A 26,754-nucleotide genomic window follows, 5' to 3' on the forward strand; every position below is an offset into this window, starting at 1 on the left:
ACAAAACACATCATTGTATTTGCCAGTGTTGCTGGTACCTGTACAGGAAAAAAAAGGGCCGCACACATTAGAGTCACATTGAATGAATAGTTTGCACTAGTCAAGTCAAGTCAAGTCATTTTTATTTGTAGCCCTTAATCACAAAGAGTCTCAAAGGGCTTCACAGGTTATTACACATGAGAAGTTTAGGTTATTCATATGCTATAGAGTAGAAGTGAGTTTTAAGCTTAGATTTGAACATTTCCACTGAGGTTGCAGATCGGATCTCAGGGGGAAGAGCATTCCACAGCACCGGTGCCCGGATGGAGAACGCTCTCGAACCAGCAGAACACTTCTTTGCTCTTGGGATCACCAGAAGACCGGCGCTCTCAGAACGAAGGCTTTGGGCCGGGACATAGGGGGAAATCAGATCTGAAAGATATGAGGGGGAAAGTCCATGTATGTTTTTGTATGATAATAAGAGAACCTTGAAATCACATCTTAGGCTAACAGGGAGCCAATGCAGGTTAGCCAAAATTGGGGTGATGTGATCTCTCGCTGCGGCATTTTGTACCAGCTGAAGACTCTTGAGTCTGGTCATCGGAAGACCGGAGAGTAGTGCATTACAGTAATCGAGACGGGAGGTAACAAACGCGTGAATTATAATCTCCGCATCCGACTGAGACAGTATAGGATGAATTTTAGCAATGTTATGAAGATGGAAGAAAGCGGTTCTAGTAATTTTCTTCACATGTGTTTGAAAGGACAGATCGGGGTCAAATGTAACACCTTAATTTTTAAGTGAGTCACTCTGTGTGATGTGACATTTGTCAATGTTCACAGCAGTTTTAGAGAGTAAGTCGCGGCATTTAGATGGACCAATAACTAACATTTCGGTGTTTTCAGAGTTAAGACGCAAGAAATTGAGTGACATCCACTCTTTTATCTCAGTGAGGCAGGCCTCCAAATTTGCAGTTTAGTGTGGCAGATTCCTCCATCGGGAGATATAGTTGAGTGTCATCTGCGTAGCAATGGAAACTGATAGATTTAAACTGTAAATATGTTATTCTACTGTTGCATTATCTTCTTTGCATACTGTGTGTCTTTCTTGCTTGTGTTTGAAAAAGGAGGAAACAAGATGTTCACCAAACAGTCGATACCTAGCTGCGGCCAGATAAGGGAGCTGAATGTGACACTCAACTCCTCTCTGACCGCAGGCTCGCCTAGTTTCGTTTACTATAGAATATACTTACGATAACATGTTGTTGTGTAAACAGGTCTCAACTGTTTATTTTGTCAAGGGTATTCCGAAAATACAAAAACCTTGTGAAAGACTAGGCAAAAACAACAAAAGAGTGCAGTTTGGTCATTTGGAGAATCCATACTTTGATTTCTACCTTGTGCTTTGTAGCACTTGTTTTTGCTTACAATGCACAATACAGCAACATCTAGAGGGCAACTATTACTCAGTGTCAGTTAAAACAGAAGAATAAAATAAAAAGAATGTCAAGATAAATAGGAAAAAATATTTTCAAGGAAATATTTAGAGACTGGGCAGCACCGCGGCGCAGTGGTTAGCATGTGTGCTGCAAAGTTCTTAGGTCACGAGATCGAACCTTCCTTTGTGGAGTTTGCATGTCCTCCCGTGCTTGCGTGGGTTTCCTCCGGGCTCTCCGGTTTTCTCCCACATTCCCAAAACTATGCATGTCAGGTTAATTGGCAGGTTCAAATTGTCACTAGGTAAGAATGACCAAGTGAGTTGTCTCTCTCTAAGTCTCCTGAGACTGGCTGGCAATCAGCTCAGGGTGTCCCACTGCCCGAAGACAGCCGGGAAGGGCTCCAGCACCCCCGTGACCCTACTGAGGATAAGCAGTGCAGATACTAGGTGGATGGATATTTAGAGACTGGCCATAGTTGCAAGTGCATCAGAAACATTCATTTATATGAACATTAGCATATTTTTCCCTAACTAGGTACCTTACACATTGTTCCAAATATTCTTACATGAACTCACCAAAGGTATTAGAACGACTGATTTCAGAGGGGACTGTATAGAACCAAACAATGTTCCCTTCTCCTGCCCGTCTTAACACTTGTTCAAAAAAACGCAAATTGTTTGGTTGAATGTGTGGCAGCTGTATTCAGGATATCTGAATATCCCTGCTACAATTCCAATGTAGCTCGGCAGATGCATTCTCTCAACGGCATCTCTATCTAAAGATGGGAACAATTGCGCTCGACATTCCTCCAATGTCTGAACTTCCCTGATCTTTGCTTCTCCCATTGTTGAAAAAACTCTAAGCAAGTCCTTAATGAAATGAAATGAAATGATCTGCATTTATATAGCGCTTTTCAAGTCAATGACTTCCCAAAGCGCTTTACAATGTGCTTCACATTTCCCAATAGCGGCCGTGATCTGTGCAGCCATGTAAGGCGCTAACCTGCTTATTGGGGGTAATTGGGGGTTCAATGTCTTACCCAAGGACACTTCGACATGTAACTTGGACAAGCCGGGATTCGAACTGGGATCCCTTAATCCTAAGACGATCGCTCTACCTCCTGAGCTACTGCCGCCAAATCTGTCATCATACTGTGGGAGCTGAGTCTCCTGGGTCAAAATTGACCCATGCGACAGGATGTTGGTAAAAAGAAAACTTACACCATGGAAATCAACATTTTCAAAACTATTACCTATTCTGTTGTAGCCAAATGTCCAGAAAGAAACTGTCTATAACAGGACTCAAAAAGCCATGGAAGCATGGACGCAACCAGCCTGTATTTGAGGATGCTTAAGCACCCGCAAATTAAACCCAAGCACCAATTATAGCATCTTCTTAATAAAGGAGAAGATAGGCTTGAATATGATGAAAATGCTATACAAACAATGAAAAAACAAACAAAAATGCGAACAACGCAGCGTCGACAATACTCCACTGCCTTCAAACACTTATGTCCGTTTGATTCCTAGTTTTTTTTTCCACCTTTACAGTTTTTTCTGTGTTTTTTTTTAATCAAATGTCACAAAAGTAGCATATAGTGTTCAATGGGCTAGAGGTAAGATCGGGCCAAAAAAAGCACCCGAGCCCGACGCAGGCCCGAGGGGTATTAAACCCGACCCGGACCGAGCCCGACTAATTAACTGGATTTGCTGGCCCGGCCCGAAAGGGGCCCGAAATTACATATTTTATTTATAAGGAGGGGTGATTTATGATAACAAATTAAACTCTGCCTTTTGTTACAACATCTAGGCCTAAGTTAAATAAAACTGTATAAACATTTACATCTTTTATATTTCTGTGTCTGCACTGCAGATGTTACATTAAGCGACAATCTGTCATTGACGGTTTTTTTTTTTTGAGGTAGCGAAAACATTTAAGGGCGTCCGTCATTTTGACGACTTGATCATTGGGCCATAATCCACAGCAGCAGTAGTAGTACGTCCTTAAGATTTTAGCGCAGCACTTTCATTGAGGGGGTGTTGACGTGTTGTGCCCTTTTCCGACTCCTATGCAAATTCCCCCCGCCCCTGATCGTATTCTATATAAAACGCTTATTAAAACAATAAAGCGAGCTAATTATAATAATTGGGAGATCCTAGTCTATATAATTTTATTTATTATTTTTGATTTTATTCTGCAAATTGCGTTTTTTAACGCGGATGAAAATGTCACCAACGTCAATGTACGCTTCCGACAAAAGCGATCGTATTCTATATAAAACGCTTATTAAAACAATAAAACAACTTCTTGTTGGTCCGACTCCATATCGGGGATACCAGGCCAAAATCACGCGAATTTGCGGAGGGGAAGATTATTAAGAGGACAGCATTCACGTCACGTCACGTGCACAGAGCATGCTCTGGCTCTGTTAAAAGCAATTACAGCTCCTTCTCCGTTTTATCCAAATTATTTATTTTATAACAAGTATTCCTTGGTCTAGTATCCATACATAGTTTAAGTATATATTTTTAATGAACATATATTTATAATTATTAATTAATTTAAAAAAAAAAAAAAAAAAAAAAAAAAAAAAAGCAGGACCGAACCCGACCCGACCCGACCGTATGACTGACATTTCAGGCCCGACCCGGCCCGAAATTGCCTCGGATTCGGGTTCGGGTTCGGGCTCGGGCCATAAATCTTAGGTCTACAATGGGCTTCCATATACAGGATTCCATGGAGACATACAGGCAAAATAGGGTATTTTAGCGCAACACAGTGACTGTAAACTGTCGTTGAGACTCTGCTCTGTACATATTGTACCGAATCAATAGTTATGTCTGCCACTTCAGCTTTGCATTTACCGAAATTTAAAGATAGGAAGAATATCAGCTAGATTCGTATCGCCGAGCCAGGTGGACTCATAAAAACACCCGTATCTGGCTCACAAGCGATGTTCCCTCTAATTTTCCGTACGGGTCTGAGCGTTCACACAAAGTCGGTGAGCAGCGCTTGAAACAACAGTGAGCAACCATAATCCCAAGTGTGGCAAGATAATTGATTATCAAACATGTCCAAAACTTGACATCAAGTTACATTTTGCTGAGTTTCCGGCAATGCAAAATTATTTTTCTCTTTTGAATGAAATGACTCATGTACTATTGCAAAGGTTGTACGACCCACAAACGTCGTTTGTTTTTACGATTCTTTCATTTCTTTTTATTTCCTGACATATTTTGTCGCATAATATTAACATTTTTGGGGGCTTATTTAGTCGGTTGTAAGATACAGAACTGTACTTAATCACATTTTTAGTGGAAGTACAATGTTGGCAACAAGATTGACTTGATATAATTGGAAATTATTTGAATGTAACACAAACTTTTTCTTCTTTTTTCTGTGTTTTTTTTCTACTTTTTTTTAAATTCCTTCAAAAAAAATCTCATTGTGTTTATTTTCTCCGAGCTGTTACTTTTTTCTTTTTGTTCTTTATTTACTTTTTTCCCACATTTCTTTCTTTTCTTTTCTCTGTTTTTTTTCTAGATTTTTCCTTCTTTTTTCTCTTTCTTTTGTTTCTTTTTGTCATGGTCGCCTTGGCGACCGGTCTGCCCCACCCCCTGGGCACCAGCTGAAGCAGTTCAACTAATCGCGTGTCTGCTATTTAAGGCTGGATTGTGGGCTTTGCGGGTGCTGGCTCATTATATACACATTCCCCGGTCTGTTATGCCTTGTCCTGTTTTAGTTTTAAACATTGTCCGTTCTGTTATGCCTTGTCCTGTTTAGTTGAGTTGGAAGAAACAACTGTTTGTTTTGTCATGTCCCAGAGTTTTGGACAACTTTTATTTTGGTGAATAAAAGTTTTGGATCGTTACGCAATTGAGTTCTCCCTTCCTGCCTCCTGCCTCCGTTCCGGTCCGGTCACCCCACTTCTCTCCACCACGCCACGTGACAGCCCTCTTCCACTCCATTCCGTGACACTTTTTTTCTCAGCTTTTCACTACTTTTTCATTTTGGTTTTTTTTTTTTCTTTTTTTGTTCTAATCCCCCCTTCCTTTAAGTCATCTTGTGCATAATTTTACATAATATTTGGTCATGTTGGGATTAAAGAAGCAAAAACAACCCAAAGAGCCGTTTAGGACCCGAAAGAGCCGGTTCCTTTTAGTTCCCCGACAAACTCTACTAACTTTACTCAACTTCGTTCTCCTTCGATTCGACTTCAAAATACCGCATTTAGGACACAACATCAGGGGAACCCGTGTATTTTTACCTTCATGCACTGAAACTTTGACTTGAGTCGCTTCTTAATTAGTAATTTTGAGCCCTCATTTTTGTGCACCGGCTAGATTTTCTTGTGCGCTGAGAATGTGCGAGCAGTGCGCAATTGCACACGTGCGCAGCTTAGAGGGAACACTGCTCACAAGCCACACGTTTCTGACCCGTGGTCCATCATGTCATGGAACAATGACACGGAACCTGACACAAAAGACAGCAATTTCATACTTTTTGTTTTCCCGACTGTCAACATACTCTCAGGTTACGCACTTTTAATCGCTGACTATTTTTTACTGTGATTGAGGTCAGGACAGGAGAAAGTGAGGGAGGAATGAGAAAAAGGTAAAACAATGTCAAACTGCAACCAAATCACTCCAGAGAGCTTGGGAAGCTTACTTATTTTGGGAGATTTGAGATGCTTGACATCTTGATGGCTAATGGAAGCATCATTATCCCGAAAGCAAGATGACAAGGCCCTTCAGAATCTGCTTACAGATGACATGGAGTAAACCTGTCTCCCCGACTCTCGTTTACTGCCATTAGACCTGAGATGCCTGCCTATTTACTCCCCCCTGGGCTGGAGTTTATTTGGCTATTTTGAATCCAGTAATATAAGAAGACATAATGCACAACTGCACACACATTGCTGTGACAAGCCAGAAGGGGAGTTTGGCAGATAGATGCTGTTTAGGAGATTGCAGGCGCTCTGACAAGCTCTGCACTGGCAGAATTTGATAAGTGAACTTCCTCATATTTTTGTGGGACTTTTAAAAAGGATGCTTGGTAAGTGTGTGATTGAGTGTCTTTCTCTGGATGTGTCACGGTTGCCCATTGCCCTCAATTGGCCTCGCCTGTTTGGCGCCAGCTGCGGCTCATTAACTGATTTGCTTCCCTCCTATTTAAGCTCAGTGCTCTCACTCACACTTTGTCAGTCCGTCAACGAACCTCTGCACCCTCAAGATGTGTGTTTTGACTCGGTTTCCTGCTTGTGTATTCTGCCCGGTATCATTCCCGTCTATCTCGTCCGGTTTGATTTCGATCTCCAGTGTCTGGTATCGTTTCCGTCTATGACGTCCTGCTTGTTATTGGACTCCGGTCTCCAGTGTCTGGTATCTGTACCCTCTGTCTCGCCCTCTCTGTTACCTTGCTACAGTCTCCAGTATCGGGTATTGTCCCCGTTTATCCCGTCCTGTGTGATATCGTACTCCAGTCACTAAAGTCTTATATCGATTGCGTCTGAATCGCCCTTGTACCTTGCTACTATCTCCAGTATTGGGTATCGTCCCCGTCTATATCGTCCTGTGTGATATCGTACTTCAGTCACCAGTGTCTTGTATCGATCCCGTCAGTCTCCTCCTGTCTGATATCTGTCTCCAGTCCTTTGAGTCTGATATCAATCCTGTCTGTGCCGTCCTGTACGGTATCGACCCCATCCGTCCGGTATCTGCTCGTGTAACTGGTATCAATCTCGTCAACCTCTGGCTTCCTGTTGTTCCACGCCAGACTTCTGCCAACTTCTTTCGCCCAGCGTTTGTGTTAACGTGCATGACTGCCCCGTAAAATAAAGCTCGTGTGAGAAACGTTACGCATCTGGGTCCTCTTCCGGTTCTGGTTCTTGACAGGATAAAGATGCGTCATTGATTAAGAAATAAAGTAAAACATTTATTTATCGCCTGGTTAAGTTCAGATGTTAGTGAAAGTGGCCGTAATGTGTGTAAAGACAATTAGACAGTACAAGAAATAATCCAACAAACATTTTGATGAGCAGGCTGTATTGAGTCAAAAAAAAAAAACTCAAGAGGTGGCCTTGGAGGAAATAAATTATTGATAAATTGACTGATGTTTTTTGTATCCACCAATACAGGATCTTAAATCTGATACCTCGACAATACATGAGGAAAAATGTAGGTTTCTCCAAATTTCAAGTGCCTTTTTTAAAGCACTGACTTTGTATTGAAAAACGCAATATGCTATAGGGCTAGCTTAGAGGTGTTTTTTTTTAAATAATGACATTTGATGAATATCCTCAAAGGTGTTGTCCGGAATTTGAAACTATACTCTGCCACCATTTCCCTGCTTAAGGTCATGATCGCTGCCTCAGTAAGCACATTCCTGAGGAACATGCATATTTTAGACGCGCTCGAATAAACTCTTGTTTTTTTCACATTTTGGGGGGTTTGGGTTGGCGTTTGGACAGGCCTTTTCTTAGTTTTACCATTTTCTCGCTTCATTACACAAAAAACGTGATGACAAGCATAAAGTCAATCTCGAAACTCCCACCCTCTCCTCTTATCTTATGTGTTTCAAGCCCCGCAATAGCTTCGCTAAAAGTAAAAAAAAAGCAGACAGGTACGGTGGAAAAATATAAGTGTATAAATATTCTACTCTTAACTTTTTAAGGACACCTTAAACAATGTACCCCATGTTTTAACAAATGATAAAACATAATAATAATTAGAGAAATGGCGCAATCTTTTTGCACATTGGCCTTGAACAGATTCCATAGAAAAGGACATTGGGGACAAGCGTGCCACAACATTTCAATTAGTCGTACTTTTTGGACTGTTACATATGTTACCATATATTTATAATTTTCGTTTAGTGGGCTGGATTATAATGCCTATAATGCATTTGACCTGCGGGCCGTCATTTGCCCACCCATGTCTAGTGTTCTCGTTTGCCCGCGTCCCTGCGTCCTAGACGCATTATTTTTGCTGTGGACGCATCGTGTCAAATCAACGTGCGTCCCCGGGACGCAACTTTTTTTGTCATTATCATTTTTTAACAAAGATTTACCGCACTCCGAACTTTTCTTGAGGCAGATCCGCCATTGTTGTTTTGGTCTCGCGGTTCGAGTTGTCGTCTGCACGCCGATCTGCGGTTGGAGTTGTGTAGTGAAAGTCCGTTTCTTTTTAGAGAACCGTCTTTTTCGGCTCAACTCATTCAAAAGAGCCGGCTCTCAAACGGCTCACTTGCTTTGATGCATTATATTAGGAATCATTATGGTTGTCTAAAGAAGTTAAAAAAAAAGTATGAAAGAAGAAAATGAAAAAAGACAGGTTTGTGGTGATCCCTTTTAATCAGTATATTACCAACAATAATTTAATGCAGAAAATGAATTAATAATTTGAATAAGAAAATGTATTATTCTACTTAATTATATTTGCATGAATTTTTTCCTTCTACAGTGAACGTCCAAGCGACTTCATTTTTGAACTTTATTTTATAATAAACCTCATTCATGTCGAGCAACTCAGTGTCTCACCACAAAACGTTCATTAACAATATATATGATATAAGGAAACACATGTACAATATAACATGTTAAACTACATGAATAAACATGTTTGAAACAATTTTTTTTGTATTTTGTAAGGGAAAATACGACAGTTTGCAAGGGCATGGAGCACACTAAATTTTGGGGACCCATATATCTCTGTTGGGACCCATAGATTTTTGAGCATGCGAGTCCCCGGGAGCCATCACTATTTAGAGGTAAAATGAACACTGCTTTCCTTGAAAAACTGTGGTGCAAGTAATATTCAAACACACAATCACCCGAGTAAATTTCTCATCGGATTTATTTAGGTAATCCAAATCTCTTTGCAGCAGTCCTTCCTTTATAGTACCTGGGACTGACCGCAAGAGTATGGTGGGATACAGCTATCGTAGTGCCACCTAGGAAAAGCATTGAAATTGCAAATTCCAAGTCCAACTAGGATTAAGTGTTGCCAAGAGTCAACATCTATTATGCTCTTTCACCTCCAACGTTAGAAAACAAAAGCTGATGCTGACTTGCAACCCAACGCTTTTGGGGTGTGGACGCTCGCATTTTTTATTTCAGAGAGGACCGCCCCCATCAAACATGCTGACTGAAGCCTAAATTGGAGGAGGAGATATGTGCTATCGAGGTATTTTAACAAAATATATAGAACTGTGGGGCAGCACGGCGGCGCAGTGGTTAGCGCTTATGCGGCACAGTTCATGTCATGGGAACCTCCTGCGTGGGTTCAAATCCAGCTCCAGACTTCCTGTGTGGAGTTTGTATGTTCTCCCCGTGCTTGCGTGGGTTTCCTCCGGGCACTCCGGTTTCCTCCCACGTTCCAAAAACATGCATTTCAGGTGAATTGGCCGGTCCAAATTGTCCCTAGGTGTGAATGAGCGAATGAGTTGTCTGTCCCCGTGTGCCCTGCGATTGGCTGGCAACCAGTTCAGGGTGTCCCCTGCCCACTGCCCGGAGATGGCTGGGATGGGCTCCAGCCCCCCCGCGACCCTAATGAGGATAAGCGGTACGGCTGATGAGATGAGATATAGAACTGTGAATCCTATAAACTTAATTTCACTTCTCAGATATCACTGTGTTTGTCTGCTATATGATATATTTAACTGAAATTGCTGATCCGAACAACCAATAATTTATAAAGGAAAATCTTGAAAATGATCAAGGGTGCCCAAACTTTTGCATACGACTATATCACTCAATTTCTCTTTGGATAAATGAGTACTGAATGTGTAACAAATATGACGGACTTACTTTAATACTTAAAGGAATACTGTTAGTCATGTGCGATGGCATTAAGCTTTCTTGCTTGAAGACATAACAACACGGCTTGGCTAACAAGGCTGGCCTGCTAAATCGCAGATTTGGTCACCAGACTCTCCGTAGTTACTTCTTCCTTCTGCTCTGTAGGGCACGTTTCCGGTCGGACTCTAAAATAGAGTGACACCTAGTGGTCAAAACTTACGTAATGTACCTTTAAAGTTGTGTGCATCCACATTTCAGAATAACTAAAAAGGTTTTTCAACGTATGTGTGCTCCAAAAAGAAGGGGCGAGTTTTAAAAATAATAAAGTCGGCTGTTCAATTTGATTTGTCAATAAATCATTTGGTAGAATGATTTTGGGGTAAAATAATTTATTGACCAGCCAAATTTTACTGCAAAATCAATCAATTTTTGGAATGAATGAGGTTTGTTTTACCACTACAAGGCACCAAATAATAAAATATGTCCCTATAATCTCTGACGACCTCTCCTGGTCTGCAAACACCAGAGCGGTGGTAGGGAAGGCCCAGGAGCGACTGCATTTCCTGAGAGTGCTCAGGAAAAACCATCTAAAACAACAGCTGCAGGTGTCCTTTTACAAAGCCACAGTGGAGAGCATTCTGACGTACTGCATTACGGTGTGGTATGCTGGGTGCACAGCAGCAGACAGGAATACGCTCCAGAGGGTCATCAAAACAGCCCAGAAAATCGTCAGTTGCTCTCTGCCCAGTCTGGAGGACATTGCCTGCTCTCGCTACCTCAGCAGAGCAGAAAACATCATCAAGGACTTTTCTCACCCCGGCCACCACCTCTTCGACCTGCTGCCTTCCGGCAAACACTACAGGTCACACAAAACAAAAACAAACAGACTCAGAGACAGTTTCTTCCCCAGAGCCATTACCACCCTAAACACACACCGCACAAAAACTGAAAAACTCTTGCAAAAACACTACCTCATACGAACGTAAATGGTACTCATGTCTGTGTTTCTTGCACAATGTTGACTGACCTATGTTTACTGCTCACCTTGCACAATGTTGACTATCTTTTTTTGCACTATGATGACTATTTTTGCACCAAATGCATTTGTTGACTATTTTTTGCACTATGATGATCATTTTTGCACCAAATGCATATTGCACAAACCCTTACGATACCAAACTGTGTGTAACATCCTACATGCCGACATTTCTTTTGTAAATTTTGTGTAAATTATAACTATAACCTTATCCTCCTTGTTGTATAACCTTATCTTCTCTGTTCCTTTGTCTTCTTGGGTTTTTTACCTCACTGTGAATGTGTGAAACTGGGGTGTCATGCCCAATTTCGTTGTCACAATATGTTAACCCATTTTGTAACAATGACAATAAAGGTATATTCTATTCTATCTGAGTTTGCTATTCTATAAAATTAATTAATTCTACTCTATAAGAGAATATTTTAACTTTGAAAACATGCAAATCCAATAAAAACAATGCTTGCAAAAATGTACATTTGGATTTTTTCCCCCCTTACTGACTTAAACTCAATGATTTTTAACCAGTACACATATTATGATAAATGGAATCTAAACATTCAGAATCCTGGAATACACAGTTTGTTTACCAAATGCATCAACTCTTTTCAAAGTGCTGAAATACAGATTTCCAATCATATGGGCACTTGTTTGATGCATCTCTTACGTCGTTTTATAAGCAGTAAAGAGCAAGGAGCCATGCAGTAGACGTCATTAACCAATTAATGTATCCAGAATGAGTGCCCATGTTAATATCAGATATAAAAGGGGCTATAAATTGTGATGATTTGTCGGCCATTCGTCTCCTCCTTATTCGACAGTCTCTGTTACTCTGCTGCAAGTACATCTAATTTCCTCCATTTACTCCTGTCATAATTAATGGCGGCGGCATGCTTTTATCAATCGTGCTCTTACAAACGGGCTCGTTTGTCTTGTGTGGACTAATTTGTGAAAAGGCCACAAAGATGCATAGTGCTGTTCAGACAAAATAATAGAAAAATCTGTGTAGTGGACTACGGGTAATGTGCAGGTGTGTGACAAAAAGTTTAATGAGAAAAAAATAGTTTAACACATTTAACACGTTTTGTGAATTTTTTTAAAAATAAAATTGCATTTGGGAGACGATAAACCTATTATTTCTGTGATATTGGTCACCTGCAAAGTATATTGTATAGGACGCCAGTTTTGTCATTTTGACTCTTTTTGTGCACTGCTTTTGGTTATTTTGATTATTATGCGCTGTTTACATTGTTGTGACAATTAGCAATTAATGTTGCTGTTCTCTGATTAACACATTTTACAGTGCATCTGATTTTACAACCTATGAGTGAGGGATTTTAGAACAGGTTGGAATTGTATTGAATTTTCTTTATTGTCATTGATATAAATGTTGTAAAACATTGTATACAAGAAGATTGGGCATGACACTTGGGGTAAATATGTAATACAAAAAGAAGAAAATATAAAATACTATCAGAATAGGAGGCAGAAAAAAATATTTACAACGTAGTGTTTAGTGACAGGCCCAAGTTTTAATCATGGTGCAATGTTCATGAATGAAAAAGAATAGTGCATAATAAGTGTAGTGCAATGAAAATACCGTAAATTTCGGACTATAAGTTGCTACTTTTTCCGCAAACCTTCAACCCTGCGGCTTATTCAGTGATGCGGCCAATTTATGTAATTTTTCTAACAGCCGCCAGCGGCGCTCGAGTACAAAAGGTAAGATTTAGACCGGTGGAATATATGCGCCGAGGAAGACTGCAACTTCTTAGCTTGTGCACAAATTAAATTACCGTAAACATATCCTCATCATTCAAATTGCAAAAAAAAGGCACATGACGTAGCTTTCAAGCTAAAAGCTAACGAGCAGTCCGATAAAGAAGGAAACAGAGCTACTGCACGTAAACTTCACTTTGCGAGCATGTTTTTGAATAAGGGAGCGTGGGACGACGTCTATATGACAAAGTCGTCTTCCCCAGTATGGGGACATACTTTTTACACTTATTCTGATATGTTTTGCGAATTAAAAAAGAGGGGCGGAGCAAACGCGGGCTGACGGGAAGTGGGGTAAAGGTGAGTGAGACCTGTTGTCGCGGCGGACAATAGTGAATATATATTTTTCCCACCCTTACCTTTGGAAATATGGCCTTTTTTCCTTGGATTAGTTTCAACGGGTACCCGGACTCTGCAGGTCTGCATCAAACCTTAAGTGCCGGTATCATTTTCTGTTCATTTTGCCGGCTGTGGTTAATTAACTGTGTACTTTATATTCCAGTTACAACCGCGGGACTTAAAGTCGGGTTTAGGCTAATATTGTGATTGTGTTACATGTTTTAATGTGGGCGTATGCGGCTTATATACGGGTGCGGCTTGTGTGAGTACAAAATCGGTTTTCCTCTTAAAATGTGGTGGGTGCGGCTTATAATCAGGTGCGCTCTACAGTCCGGAATTTACGGTAAGTGTTATGACATTTAGCAGCAGCAACAACAACAAAAGCTCACAAAGTATATATTGCAATGTTTGTTACTTTTGTTGCTATTCTTTGTGTCCCTTTAAAAAAGGACCTGTCACCAGGGAGGGGGGAGGCTACAGATACAAAAGTAGTATGCTTTGAAGTCAGTCGGTGTGTGCATATGAACGGTGTGAGTTCGACCAACAGTAGCTCTTAGGTGAATGTTTATACCGCCTGTAATTTTGTTATGAAATTGGTGACGAGTCTTTATCAGCAACAGAGTGCATCATTGATCTTTGATGGGGCATTACATCGGTGTCAGAAGTTTTGGATTTGCTGCCGCTTGTCTGGAAGGCTCGAAGGAACGGACGTTTTACCACTCAGCTCGTAACCGTTACGCAAGAGTTTGCGATTGACAATGCCCGCATCAAGCTGCCCCAGATGCGGTCACCAAAACCGTTATTGGTGCCCGCCCGGAGTGGTCAGAGCAGATATGAGCACATCACATGGCCTGCCGTTAAATCGCTCAAATTCTCCAGTAAGAGGAGTTGGGAAGCTTATAAAGTGCAATTCAGGGTGGTCAAATGAAACAAAAGCCATGCAATTGGCGCAGTCTCTGACTGATGACACTGCATCCTGTCTGCTGCTGTTAAATCACAAAGAGAGACTTAATTACAGCATTCTGGTGGGGATGCTGCAGAGGCGGGTTGGCGGAGTTCAATTTGCTCAGTGAATTTAAGCAACTCGTTTGACAGCCATGGAGCGAGAGATTGCAGCCAAGGCATGGCTACATGATGACCGCTTGCCCCATTTTGGGAAAGTCAGTTGCGGAGAGGGAGAACCTTGTGTATGCAATCAGGGCCCGGCAGCACAACAGAGAGAGGGGAATGAGCCTAAAGTATGTCCTGCTGTCTGCTGGAGATGTGGACAATCAGGTTACCTGCTTCTATGCTCCCCATCAGGGAAACAAAAAAGGGACTATGTAGACCGGTGCAGTGGACTCCTCCAACTTACTGGGAAATGCAACCTGCGCATGGAGAAGCTGTGTGCATGGACCCAAACGTGCAGAACGAGAATTTTTCATTGGTGGGCTGGACGGACCTGGGGTAGCCCAGCCATGATAGCTCACAAAAGGGTGACATTTCCTGTACAGCCCTGGAGGACACCGGGTCTTAAGCCACGATTGTGAGGCCTAACATCATTCCAGAGGGAACCATATTAAGACCGGCCCACACAGAACTGAGGACTGTGACTGGTGAAACATCTTGGACGATAGGTAGAGGGACATTTGGGATTGTCCTATCAACAATCCTTCAGCCTGGGTGGCGAATGTGTGTGACACTTGTATATTAGATCGATACTTTTTGAAAGTTGCGAATATTGTGGTAGACTTGGGAGCTGGGGTGCTCATCCTGCCAAGTGGTCAGCATGGAAAGCTGATTTTAGCCTCTCAGAGTGATGCTGAGGGAAGTGGAAAGTTTGGCGGGGGAAGCATTATGAATCCTAAGCGATCAACGAAGGATCGGGTAGAGTTTGCTTGCCCCGATATTGGTTTGTCCAAGCCCAGTGCCGTGACGGTCGGAAGATCTTTTTGTTCAGTTTTTTGGGTTATTTAGTTATTTAGTTAGTTAGTTTTTTGAGGTTTGGGCTATCTCCCCTGTTCATCTTGCAAGTTCAACATCAATTGATGTCTTCTCTTCTTATTTTGATTATTTGATTTAAACAAATTCGTTATTTTCTCTCGTTTGTTATTTTCTCACTACAACAATCTTCAACTTTTTTGTTCCACTTGCTGATTGGCAGATCTGGAAGGAAATAAAGTGAATTGGATAATAGCGAGTCAAGTCACATTTAGTTGTATAGCTTCAATCACAAATTGTCTAAAACGACTGCACAGGTTACAATTACACTGAGCCTGTAGACTTCTTCTTGGCTCTTGGAGTCACAAGTAGAGCGGCATTATCCGAGCGGAGGCTCTGTGCAGGAACATTGGGGGAAATCAAATCAGAGAGATAAGAGGTGGCAAGTCCAGGGAAACATATGTATGTTAGTAAGAGAACCTTAAAGTCACATCTTAAGCGGACTGGGAGCCAGTGCACGTTAGCTAGTATAGGAGTGATAAGCTCACCATTTTTCGTCTTGGCCAAAAGTCTCACTGCCGCATTTTGAACCAGCTGCAAACTTGTGATGCTAGACATCGGGAGACCAGAAAGCAATACGTTACAGCAATCAAGCCGAGAAGTAATAAACTTATAAATTATAATCTCAGTATATGATTGAGACAACATCGGGCACATCTTCTCAATATTACGGAGGTAGAAGAAGGCTATTCTAGTAATAATTTTCACGTGTACCTGAAACGACAGATCAGAATCAAATATAACACCTAGATGTTTGACCTAGTCACTATGGGTGATAATACATTTGTCAAGTTTCTGAGCAGTGTTTGAAAACAAATCACAACAGTGAGCTGGACCAACAAGCAACATTTCGTTTTTTTCTGGGTTAGGGCGCAAAAAATTAAGTGACATCCATCTTTGTATCTCGGGCAGGCAGGCCCTCAAATTTCTGCAACTTAACTGATCCCTTGTTTCCAGTGGGAGCTACAGTACCCATGACCATTTTGTTCTATCACACTTCAAGTTTTCCCTATATTGTATATATTTGCTCAGCTCAAATTGTGTACTCAAGTTTTTGTACATTATTTTTTATTTTATATACCAGCTCGGTGGGCTTGGGGGTATGGCGCCCGCCCCGAGACTGGGAGGTTGTGGTTCAAGCCTCGGCCGAGTCATACCTATGACTTAAACATTGGTACCCGTTGCCTCCCTGCTTTGCGTTCAGCATTAGGGGTTGGAATTGGGGGGTCTGGTCACCTAATGACTGAGCGAGCGGGCTGGGAATCCCCTCCTCTGAATCAATCTCCCAAAAAGCGTCAGAAATGACTCTAGCCAGTCACCTCCCACTAGGGGGATATGGCTGTGGTCTCATCTCATCTCATTAGCTGCATTGCTTATCCTCAGTAGGGTCGCGGGGGTGCTGGAGCCCATCCCAGCAATCATCGGGCAGTGGGCAGGGGACACCCTGAACTGGTTGGCAGCCAATCGCAGGGCACACAGGGACAGACAACTCGCTCGCTCATTCACACCTAGGGACAATTTGGACCGGCCAATCCACCTGAAATGCATGTCTTTGGAATGTGGGAGGGAACCGGAGTGCCCGGAGGAAACCTACGCAAGCACAGGGAGAACATACAAACTCCACACAGTAAGTCCGGTAGCTGGATTTGAACCCACACAGGAGGTTCCCAAGACCTTAGAACTGTGCCGCACACGTGCTAACCACTGCTCCGCCGTGCTGCCCATGGCTGTGGTATATATATATTTTTAATTATCTTACTTGTTTTTGTAAGACCTCAATCTCGTCTTGCCCATTTCGACTCCAATTAAGATCATCCCTGTCACTGGTAGCAGACGGCAAAGACATCATAGCCTGCTATCTCCTCGTGGTATTCTACATATTCCGTCTAGCTGTGAGTAAATAGGTTCCACTTTCTGTGTGTAAGGTTCATTTTCGCTTAATGAGGGGAATTGCAATCATTAACATGTGGAGCAATTGGCTCAAATTGAGTGGTATGTCCCATTGCGGATTCTGTAGTGAGCCAGTGCCATTTTTGATTATATTTTTGTTATTTTGATTTTATTAAAAACAAAGAACAAATGCTAAGGGTTTGTCTGGTCACATAAAAAGGGCAAGGACTCTATAGCGTTTGAAATTGTTGCTATATTATAACTATTACCCTCTGGTTCACTTTAAATTGTGTGCCCGTTCTGCATCATTTGCACAATTGTCATTACATCATCATTACTGCACTAGTGCTTACATGCGTCTTTAGGCGCTCGGCTTAACACATCATAGGTTTTACTGCGGAAATGGCATTGTCACACGAATAAGAGACTCATTGTTTTATGTCATGAATGGATATTTTGCTGTATTTGCTGGAATACTAGTTTTGGAAAGTGGTAGGAGACCAGAGTGCCCGGAGGAAACCCACGCAAGCATGGGGAGAACATGCAAACTCCACACAGTAAGGTTCGATCTCATTACCTCAGAATGGTGCCAAACACGCGCTAACCACTGCGCTGCCTAATCCATGACTTACAGGTGTTCTTAAATTATTTGTGAAGTAACATTTGCGTATATTAAAAGATAGAAATTTGGCCTGATTATTTATAAAATGGCCATGCTTTTCCATAACCTTAACATCTTTTATATATTTTTTGGCCGGATGGTTCCTGGCAAGGGCAGCACGGCGGCGCAGTGGTTAGCACGTGTGCAGGCACAGTTCTAAGGTCTTGGGAACCTCCTGTGTGGGTTCAAATCCAGCTACTGGACTTCCTGTGCGGAGTTTGTATGTTCTCCCCGTGCTTGCGTGGGTTTCCTCCGGGCACTCCGGTTTCCTCCCACATTCCAAAGACATGCATTTCAGGTGGATTGGCCGGTCCAAATTGTCCCTAGGTGTGAATGAGTTGTCTGTACCTGTGTGCCCTGCGATTGGCTGGCAACCAGTTCAGGGTGTCCCCTGCCCACTGCCCGGTGATTGCTGGGATGGGCTCCAGCACCCCCGCGACCCTACTGAGGATAAGCGGTGCAGCTAATGAGATGAGATGAGATGAGGTTCCTGGCAACCGCAATTGAAAACTTTTTTTTTTCATCAATTCAACTTATTTTTCATCTTTTCCTTTAAGGGAGCTATACATAATGTGGAAAGTTCTTACTTGTTGCTGCGTGTGCAGGTACGTTCATGTTAAAAAACTCAAGGCCAATGGAAATTTAAAGCAAAACTTGGACGTTGGACAGGGATGCGAGATCACAAAAATGGCACCATCGAAGGGATTTGTATTGTGAAAATGCAACAGGGAGACAGGATTGCTCAACGAAACGTGCGTGGATCTGGTCAATTAGTAAAGGGCTTATGATTGATGCCCACTTCATATTTTTCTTTTTCCAACTGCCTGGCTCGTGGTGATAGGAAGGAGAAGGACGATTTGAGATGAGTCAGTGGAGCAGCATCTGGACCTGCATCGGCCAGCCGGCAGAGATGGGAAGCTGCGTCGTTGCTGTGATAGAATTTTTGGACTACTTTACAGGCTTGAGGCGTCGTTGCTGTCATGCACTTTATGGACAAATTTCAACATATTACCTATTGTTTACAAGTCCGGTATGTTTTTTCAACAGACCCGTTTACTGTGTTGCGAGCATGTTGCTAGCGTGTTGCTACCATTAACTGCCCTGCCAGGCACCGTTGGGATGAAAGTTATATTATTATTATTAAAGCTTTGAAAACTCTCTCGGTGTATTGTCTTTCTTTGTAAATATGTGTAACCATGTATAATATGTATTTGCAACTGTATATTTTTGTAATGTATTTATTTCAGACACTTATTCTGATATGTTTTGGACGGGTGAATTAAAAAGAAGGGGCGTAACAAACGCTGGCTGACGGGAATTGGGGACCGGTAAAGGTGAGTGTTGGACACGGCGGACAATGGTGGATATATATTTTTCCCACCCTTACCTTTGGAAATATACACTTTTTTCTTTGGATTACTTTCAACAGGACCCGGCTCTGCCGGTCTGCATCAAACCTTAAGTGCCGGTATCATTTTCCGTTCATTTTTGCCGGCTGTGATTTTTGGACTGTGTACTTTAATAAAGGATATTCAGTTACAATCGCGGGACTTAAAGTCGGGTCTGGGTTAATTTTGTGTTTGTGTTACATTTTTTTTAATGTGGGCGCATTCGGCTTATATACAGGTGCGGCTTGTGTAAGTACAAAATTGGTTTTCCTCATAAAATGTGGTGGGTGCGGCTTATAATCACGTGCGCTCTATAGTCCGGAATTTACGGTACTTGCTAGACTTGTTATAAAATATCTTTTTTTTTTTTTAATAATATTGGCTCCTTGGCGTCGGTGCATGGACCAAAAGTAATAATGATCGATTGCTGAAATAATGTGTTGAATAGTTTTCATCAACAAAAAGTAAACCTACAGCAAAGAAAACTGAGATGGATGAGGGGGGAGAAGATCACAATGCGGGGATGCAGGGGTAGCATCGCTGGCGGACTTGCTTTAAGTGTTGGTGAGAGAGTGGGGTGTTTTTTTGTGGATGCGTGTGCGTGGTTTCCCGTGCGTGCATGTGTGTGAGCGAGGGTTGCGAGGGAGGCTCGGAAGCTGACGCTTACTGCGCTTTGGTACCGAGTCAAGCGCTTACTCACCTCCACGCAGGAGTCGCGCCAACTCTGGATCTGCTGCATTCACACAATCACAGAACCATCCATTGCAAAGGGGGAAAGGACACGGAGACGTGAAGCAAATTTGGGGGAAAAAGGTTTCCAGCTTTCTCTTTTTTTCCTGGAGGTTCTCCTCGCGCAGGCTGCTTGTGGCTCCGGCTCTCTTCGTCCGCCGCGATGAGGACTGACCTGGCGCTGGTCCTGACAGCAGCCCTGCTTCTCGACACATTCCGGGTCAGTTTTGGGTCTGACTTTTCAATTTCTTTTTAAAAAACGGGGGTTTAACAGCGTTAAACTAAGTCTGGTGTTAGTGTGGCTTTAGGTTGTCCGTGCGCGCGCGCGCCCGCAGTGGCGTTAATTGCCTTTCAAGTCGGTTAGTTTTGCAATAATGGTGCCAAACTATTTAAGGATCGTTTTATTTTACAAATGAACCGATGAACCCGTACAACGCGGTGCATGTACGTTGAGGAATGCATATTTCACACTTTTTATTAATGTGTTTTTATAATTAAGGTACGGTCACACACACTCCAATTGAACCATTTTTTTGGGGCATTTTTTTAGCTCAGTGCGTAAATTTACTCTTAGTGTTTCTTTGCAAAAACTGTCGAGTAGGGTGCGTTTGAGTCTTACTTTCTTGCGACCCTGGATGCACGACGTTTACTCTGCAGGCACCACTCACCAACCGTGACGCCGGGATGCGACTCTCCTAGGCAATATCGTTCTATGTAACAGAACCTGAATATTGCATGCACAGTTGCAAAGTTCGTCTCGTGGATTGTTTAGTTTTTTTTTCCAAAACACCTAATTTTGGTGCAAGACCTTTGTGCGTGTAGTACGAGTAAGTCCCATATACACCCCAGTTTTTTAGTTTGAGGGAATATCTCTTGTCAAGACTAAGAAATTAACCACATTATTGGGTTTTTGTTACCAGCTACTACCTGATGCTCTCAGTTCACCTGTAATAAAAAAATACATTCAATTATTAGGATTTCACCTGAAACTATTATGTTACAGGTGAATAGCGGTCAGCTTTCAACTAAAAGTCCCTGCCAACCTGGCTTCTCACAGAGCTTCTACTCCATTTTGATCCCAAGGGATATACTACAAGGCAAGGCCGTACCAATAGGTAAGGATTTCTTTCCTTTTTAATAGTGTAAAATAATGTTATGTACTAAGACCATCGTTGATATTAAAAATATAGTGTCTAGAAAACCTTGTGCACAACTTTGTTTCACTCGGTCGCTGCTCCTTTCACATCTAAAGCAGCCAACGTATGAATGTTTTTGCATGGTGCCCACCCTGCATTGATTTGTCTCAGAGTATATGTTGTTGCGATCAGGCCACGACAACTTAAGCGGCTCAGTTTGTCGCTCCAATTACACAGGCGGCCCGGCAAGTTTTCGAGCCGATAGTGCAGGAAATGGAATCGACATCCTGTGTCTAATCTTGCATTGCTCCTGCCAATGTGGGCTAATTGCAATTCTCTATTGATCATTTTGCTTTCCACCCTCATTGCTCGGTCGTATTGTTTAACTGTGGGCACACAATAGCTCTTTTGTGTCTCACTCGTGTTGTGGGCAACTGCACGCTATATGTATCTGTTTGGCACGGACAATCCTGGTTAATAGGAAGTCATTTGGTTTCTCTCCCAGCCATGAGAGGGTGTGGATATTCATTATGGGGTCTGTATTTCTGTGGAGAGATGTCTGCATGGAATTGTGCCTACATCTACTTCTAATCACTGGAATGATGTGTCATGCTCACACACTTGTTGGGAAGGGAGGTTGCATTCTTTGTGGTAGTGGAGTCTTGGCTCCAGCAGGGGGTGTCACTATAATCATAAGAGTAAGGCTGCCTTAAATCTTTGTACTTGTACAAGTAACAAGATAGAGTTGCTTTGGAAGTGTTGTCTTATAGAGCTGTTTTGTATTTGCTTAATTCATCCATTAATTTACTCTTACTGGTAATCAAAATTAGTACAGGTGAGTTGTGTTTGCCCAAATGGTCAATAACAATAAAATTTTCAGCATTCAAAATGGAAATAAAGCATTTATTTACTGCAGGAAATCTGTTTATTTCGGATCTTTTTTTTTTTTACATTCATTGGATATATGTGTATATATACATGTATTAAAATAATAGTTTTAAATAAGCCCTAATGTGTACTTTACTTAAAGCTAAGCCAACATTCAAAAAACCTGTTTCTTTACTTTTTTGTACCATGTATTGATTTTATCTAGATATTTATCAAATCCCATGCAAAAAAAAAAACTCCTCACCTAACCATACAGCATTTTAATGCATAATATAAAAATAATCGTTTTAAAAGGGGACATCATCTTTCAGTTCTCAGTGTTTTAAAAAACCAATTTGATTAAATGATTAATATACAGACAAATACAAATGAAATATTTCATGCACATGCCAATGTCTACGTGTTCATTTATTTAAAAACGTTTGTCTTTACTGCTATTCTTTAAAGATTTCCATCCATCTTTGCATTTTATTTTTTGTTTACAATAGGAAAAAGCTAAATTTATAATAATAAAGTCTTTTTGAAATAGTGATGACCAAATAAGAAAAATAATAAGTCATTTTTTTCCTTATTTATTGCCGAGTTATCAAATTTGAGACTACACTAATATCTAATCAATCTTTTTTTTTTTTTTCCTCACGGCCCTTCCCCGCTGTTAAACTTTTAAACCCACTTGTCACGGTTGCCAATTGGCCCCGCCCGTTTGGCGCCAGCTGCGGCTCGTTGACTGATTGGCTTCCCTCCTATTTAAGCTCAGTGCTCTCACTCACCCTTGGTCAGTCCATCAACGAACCTCTGCACCCGCAAGACGTGTGTTTTGACTCTTTCCGGTTTCCTGCTTGTGTTTCCTGTCCGGTATCGTTTCCGTTTATTTTGTCCTATTTAATATCGATCTCCAGTGTCTGGTATTGTTCCCGTCTATATTGTCCGGTATCGACCCCATCTGTCCAGTATCTGCTCGTGTAATCAGTATCGATTTTGTCGGCCTCTGGCTTCCGCTTGCTCCACGCTAGACCTCTTCCTGACTTCGCGGAATCACTGTCATTTGTGTTAACGTGCATGACTGCCCCATTTGCCGTAAAATAAAGCTTGCTCGAGAAACGTTACGCATCTGGGTCCTCCTTCTGTTCTGGTTCTGACACCAATGTGGCCCTGCACTCCTAAAGCTTGCCCAACACGGTCCTAGCGCCTTAACATTTGAAATGTTACCAACTATTAATTTTGATTAAAAAAAAATCACATTAAAATCAATAAAATAAACTTTGAGTAACACAACCCTGTATCGTTACTAGACTAGCTTCCATATGATAGCCATCAGGGTTAGGTAGGGTTACTTTAACTTGATTACTTTCAATTACTTTTAGATTACTCCAATACCAAATATGCTAATAAAAAACAAAATAAACTTAATATGAATAAAATTACTAAATTTTGTGCAGGCTTGGGGAGTAACGAAATACATGGAACGGCAAAAATCATGTTGGCAAGCTGTTTGGATTTATTTTCACTTTGTTTCTGTCGCATTTGATGTTAGTTTTGCCTCATATCAAAAAGATCAAAGCTGGGAGAGAAAGCTTACCACGTGTTGTGAGTCATCATTTTATTCATATTTAGTTTATTTTGTCTTTTATTAGCATATTTGGTATTGGAGTAATCCAAAAGTAATTGAAAGTAATCAAGTTAAAGTAACTCTACCCAACCCTGATAGCTATCAAGTAGTTGTGCACCTATTTTGTTCTTGCAAACATCCAGAAGAATTTGCACATTCTGTCGCTTATTGGCAAAAAACAAATTATTCACTCAGACACTCCCACAGACAAAAAACCCACGCCAAGCTGCATTTCACCTTCATGTGTGCTTGAGAACATAATGAACCTGCAGGGGCCAGATGCAGGCGTGCACTGAAGTACCATAAGGGATCTGTGTTGGCACACGCTTCAGACATGTGATTTATTGACTGTAAGGGTGACAATGGTGTGAAGCCCGGAGGTCCGTGAGGGCTTTAATAATAACATTGTTTAACCTAAAACTGTCAGTTGGGGACAGGAACAAAGCTGAGGCTCACGTACACACATTCTGGTTTCAATGTGTGAAGGGGACCGGATGCTCATGACGGGGTATACCGGAATCATGCCCACAGACACTTTAGACACACGCTGCTATTAATAAGAGTGTGATGGCTAAGGGATGACCTGGCCTGCATGGTCTTAACAGTTTTTCTATGTCCGTGCGTTTTGTCTTTCGTAAGATGACCTTCCTTATATTTATCATCGGTTAAGCCACCTCGATCAAAAGTAAGATGTCTGTGTTTTATAGACATAGTGAGTCATCCCATGCAAGCTTCTTGCTGGGCCTAATTAGAAACCTGCCACCAGAAGGAACTTTGCTGGATAATGTGGACACGTCACACTTTGCAAAGCCTGTGGGCACCACATCTGATACCCCTGGTGTAGTCCAACGGAAAATAAGTGCTACAAAGATTAAGGAAGAATAACAACTACGGGGACTCAAGGTCACCAAACGGCACGATTTTTTGCCTCACCTTTCATAGGGTTTCAGGTCAAATAAATACATATGTCCACACCATAAAACATTGAAAGTTTTTTTTCAATCACTAGGATGTATTAAACAATACACGATGTCCCTTTAAGACTTTTCTCAGGTCTTTAGAAAAAAGGTTATTTTCTCTTATATATTTTTACATTAAAATAAATTTTTTTATGATTTAATGGTTTTGTCATGAACCGGAACTAGATCAGGACCCAATCGCGTAAAGTTTTCCACACAAGCCTTTTATTTTATGGGAAATGGGGAGTCCTGCACATTAGGCAGCAGTCTGGCGTGGAATGACAGGAAGCCAGAGGCCAACGAGATCGATACCAATTACCCGAGCAGATATCGGACGGATGGGGTCTATACCGGACAGGACAGAACAGACAGGATTGATATCGAAATTAAAGAGGACAAACTAAAGTGAGACCAAACAGGAAACCGATATTAAACAGGACAAAATCAATGGGAACAATACCGGACAGGAAATACCAACAGGAAACAGGACAGAGTCAAATCCCACGTCTTGCGGGGCAGAGGTTCGTTGACGGACTGACAAAGGGAGAGTGAGAGCACTGAGCTTAAATAGAAGGGAAGCCAATCTTTCATCGAGCCGCAGCTGGCGCCACACGGGCAGGGCCAATTGGGCGCCATGGCAACCGTGCCGGGTTGGCATTTAGAATTTTATAGTTTTTATGAAGTATTAGGCTATTTTGGAAATGATTACCATTTGATTTTTGAAGAAACTAGTATTTTTATGTTGTTATCAGGTGTTATGCTTTTTTTGGGGGGGGGGGGGTGCTACAGTTGCGCAGGAAGTATAGCACTCGTCTTGCGATCAAGAGATCGCAGTTCGAATCCCGGCTCCTCCCAGTTACATGTCAAAGTGTCCTTGGGTAAGACACTGAACCCCTAATGCCCCCAATAAGCAGGTTGGCGCCCTGCCTGGCTGACGGCCGCGATTGGTGTGAGTGTGTGTGTGAGTGTGAATGGGTAAATGTACATTGTAAAGCGCTTTGTCTTCATTGACTTGAAAAGCGCTATATAAATGTAGATCATTTCATTTCATTTCCATCTTTCCTTTCATCCCGATTACCTTTATTGGGCGGCAGTAGCTCAGGAGGTAGAGCGCTCGTCTTGGGATCAAGGGATCCCAGTTCGAATCCCGGCTCGTCCGTGTTACATGTCGAAGTGTCTTTGGGTAAGACACTGAACCCCTAATACCCCCAATAAGCAGGTTAGCGCCTTACATGGCTGCAAGGCTGCAATTGGGAAATGTGGAGCACATTGTAAAGCGCTTTGGGAAGTCATTGACTTGAAAAGCGCAGATCATTTCATTTCATTTCATTGTTGTACATTCAACCTGCATCTACAACATATAAGCAGGTCAGGGTAGAAGTCGGCTGTAAATAAAAAAAACGACTCCGCCTTTGTTTTATACAGCTACCACACTACTGTCCTTTTTTTACGCCTGACTGGAAAAATGCTACAGGAGTCTTTCCCCTTCCCCAATGTAACAGACCTATCAAGTCATTAACAAGTAGATCAGGGTTGTTTTGTGGCTCAGTGCCATTTTTTATATTCAATATTTATCTGCTTGGATGCATACAGCTCATTTAAGAACGAGTGTGTGCTCATCATGCCTCCAATGCGAAGCCATTACAGTAAAACCTTATTTAAATTCGGATTTGGTGATAGAGGTACACGCGCTTTGAAGGATGTTGCCCTTGGGAGCATGTATAAAAGAGCTTATTGCTCTGCTGGGATAGGCGATGTTTCTGTTGTCTCTCCGCCCTATCCTCAAAGAGAATTGCAATGTTTTGATTTCCTACTTACCTTTTCCCCTGAATCGCATGACGCAGACTGCAGCATTATCTGGGTCGATAGTAGCCGGGCTCCCTCGCGGAGATTAGATATTGTTGAAATATTGCCTGTTTTAGTCGCTTTTGCTGCTACTTAAATGTTTTAGCACTTTATCTCTGTCTTTATTAGAAGATTGCATTCTCTTATTTATGTCAAGACTTTGTCAAAATTCTCTGTGTCTTTGATACTGTTACTGTTAGATACTTGTTGTGTATTTTTGGGATATGTGACCCCTTTATGTGTTAATGGACTTTCTGTGTTACAATACTACTCATTGGTTTGTATTATTGTGGCCACGCACAATGT

General features: G+C 41.8%; 1 protein-coding gene across 2 annotated transcripts in view; it reads left to right on the top strand.

Moving 5' to 3' along the window:
- Positions 1 to 19,967: 19,967 nt before the first annotated feature.
- LOC148368899 (cadherin-4-like) overlaps positions 19,968 to 26,754 on the top strand; it is a 452,029-nt gene continuing 445,242 nt past the window's right edge. For both annotated transcript variants that reach the window (XM_088330808.1, XM_088330807.1), the window contains exons 1-2: positions 19,968 to 20,231; positions 21,015 to 21,126. In XM_088330808.1, coding sequence (XP_088186934.1) covers positions 20,175 to 20,231; positions 21,015 to 21,126 — 169 coding nt within the window. In that variant the 5' untranslated portion in view covers positions 19,968 to 20,174. The remainder of the gene's footprint in view (positions 20,232 to 21,014; positions 21,127 to 26,754) is intronic.

This window comes from Urocampus carinirostris, chromosome 3 (genome assembly GCF_059441175.1).
Source record: "Urocampus carinirostris isolate Australia breed hairy pipefish chromosome 3, RoL_Ucar_1.0, whole genome shotgun sequence".
Lineage (NCBI taxonomy): Eukaryota > Metazoa > Chordata > Actinopteri > Syngnathiformes > Syngnathidae > Urocampus > Urocampus carinirostris.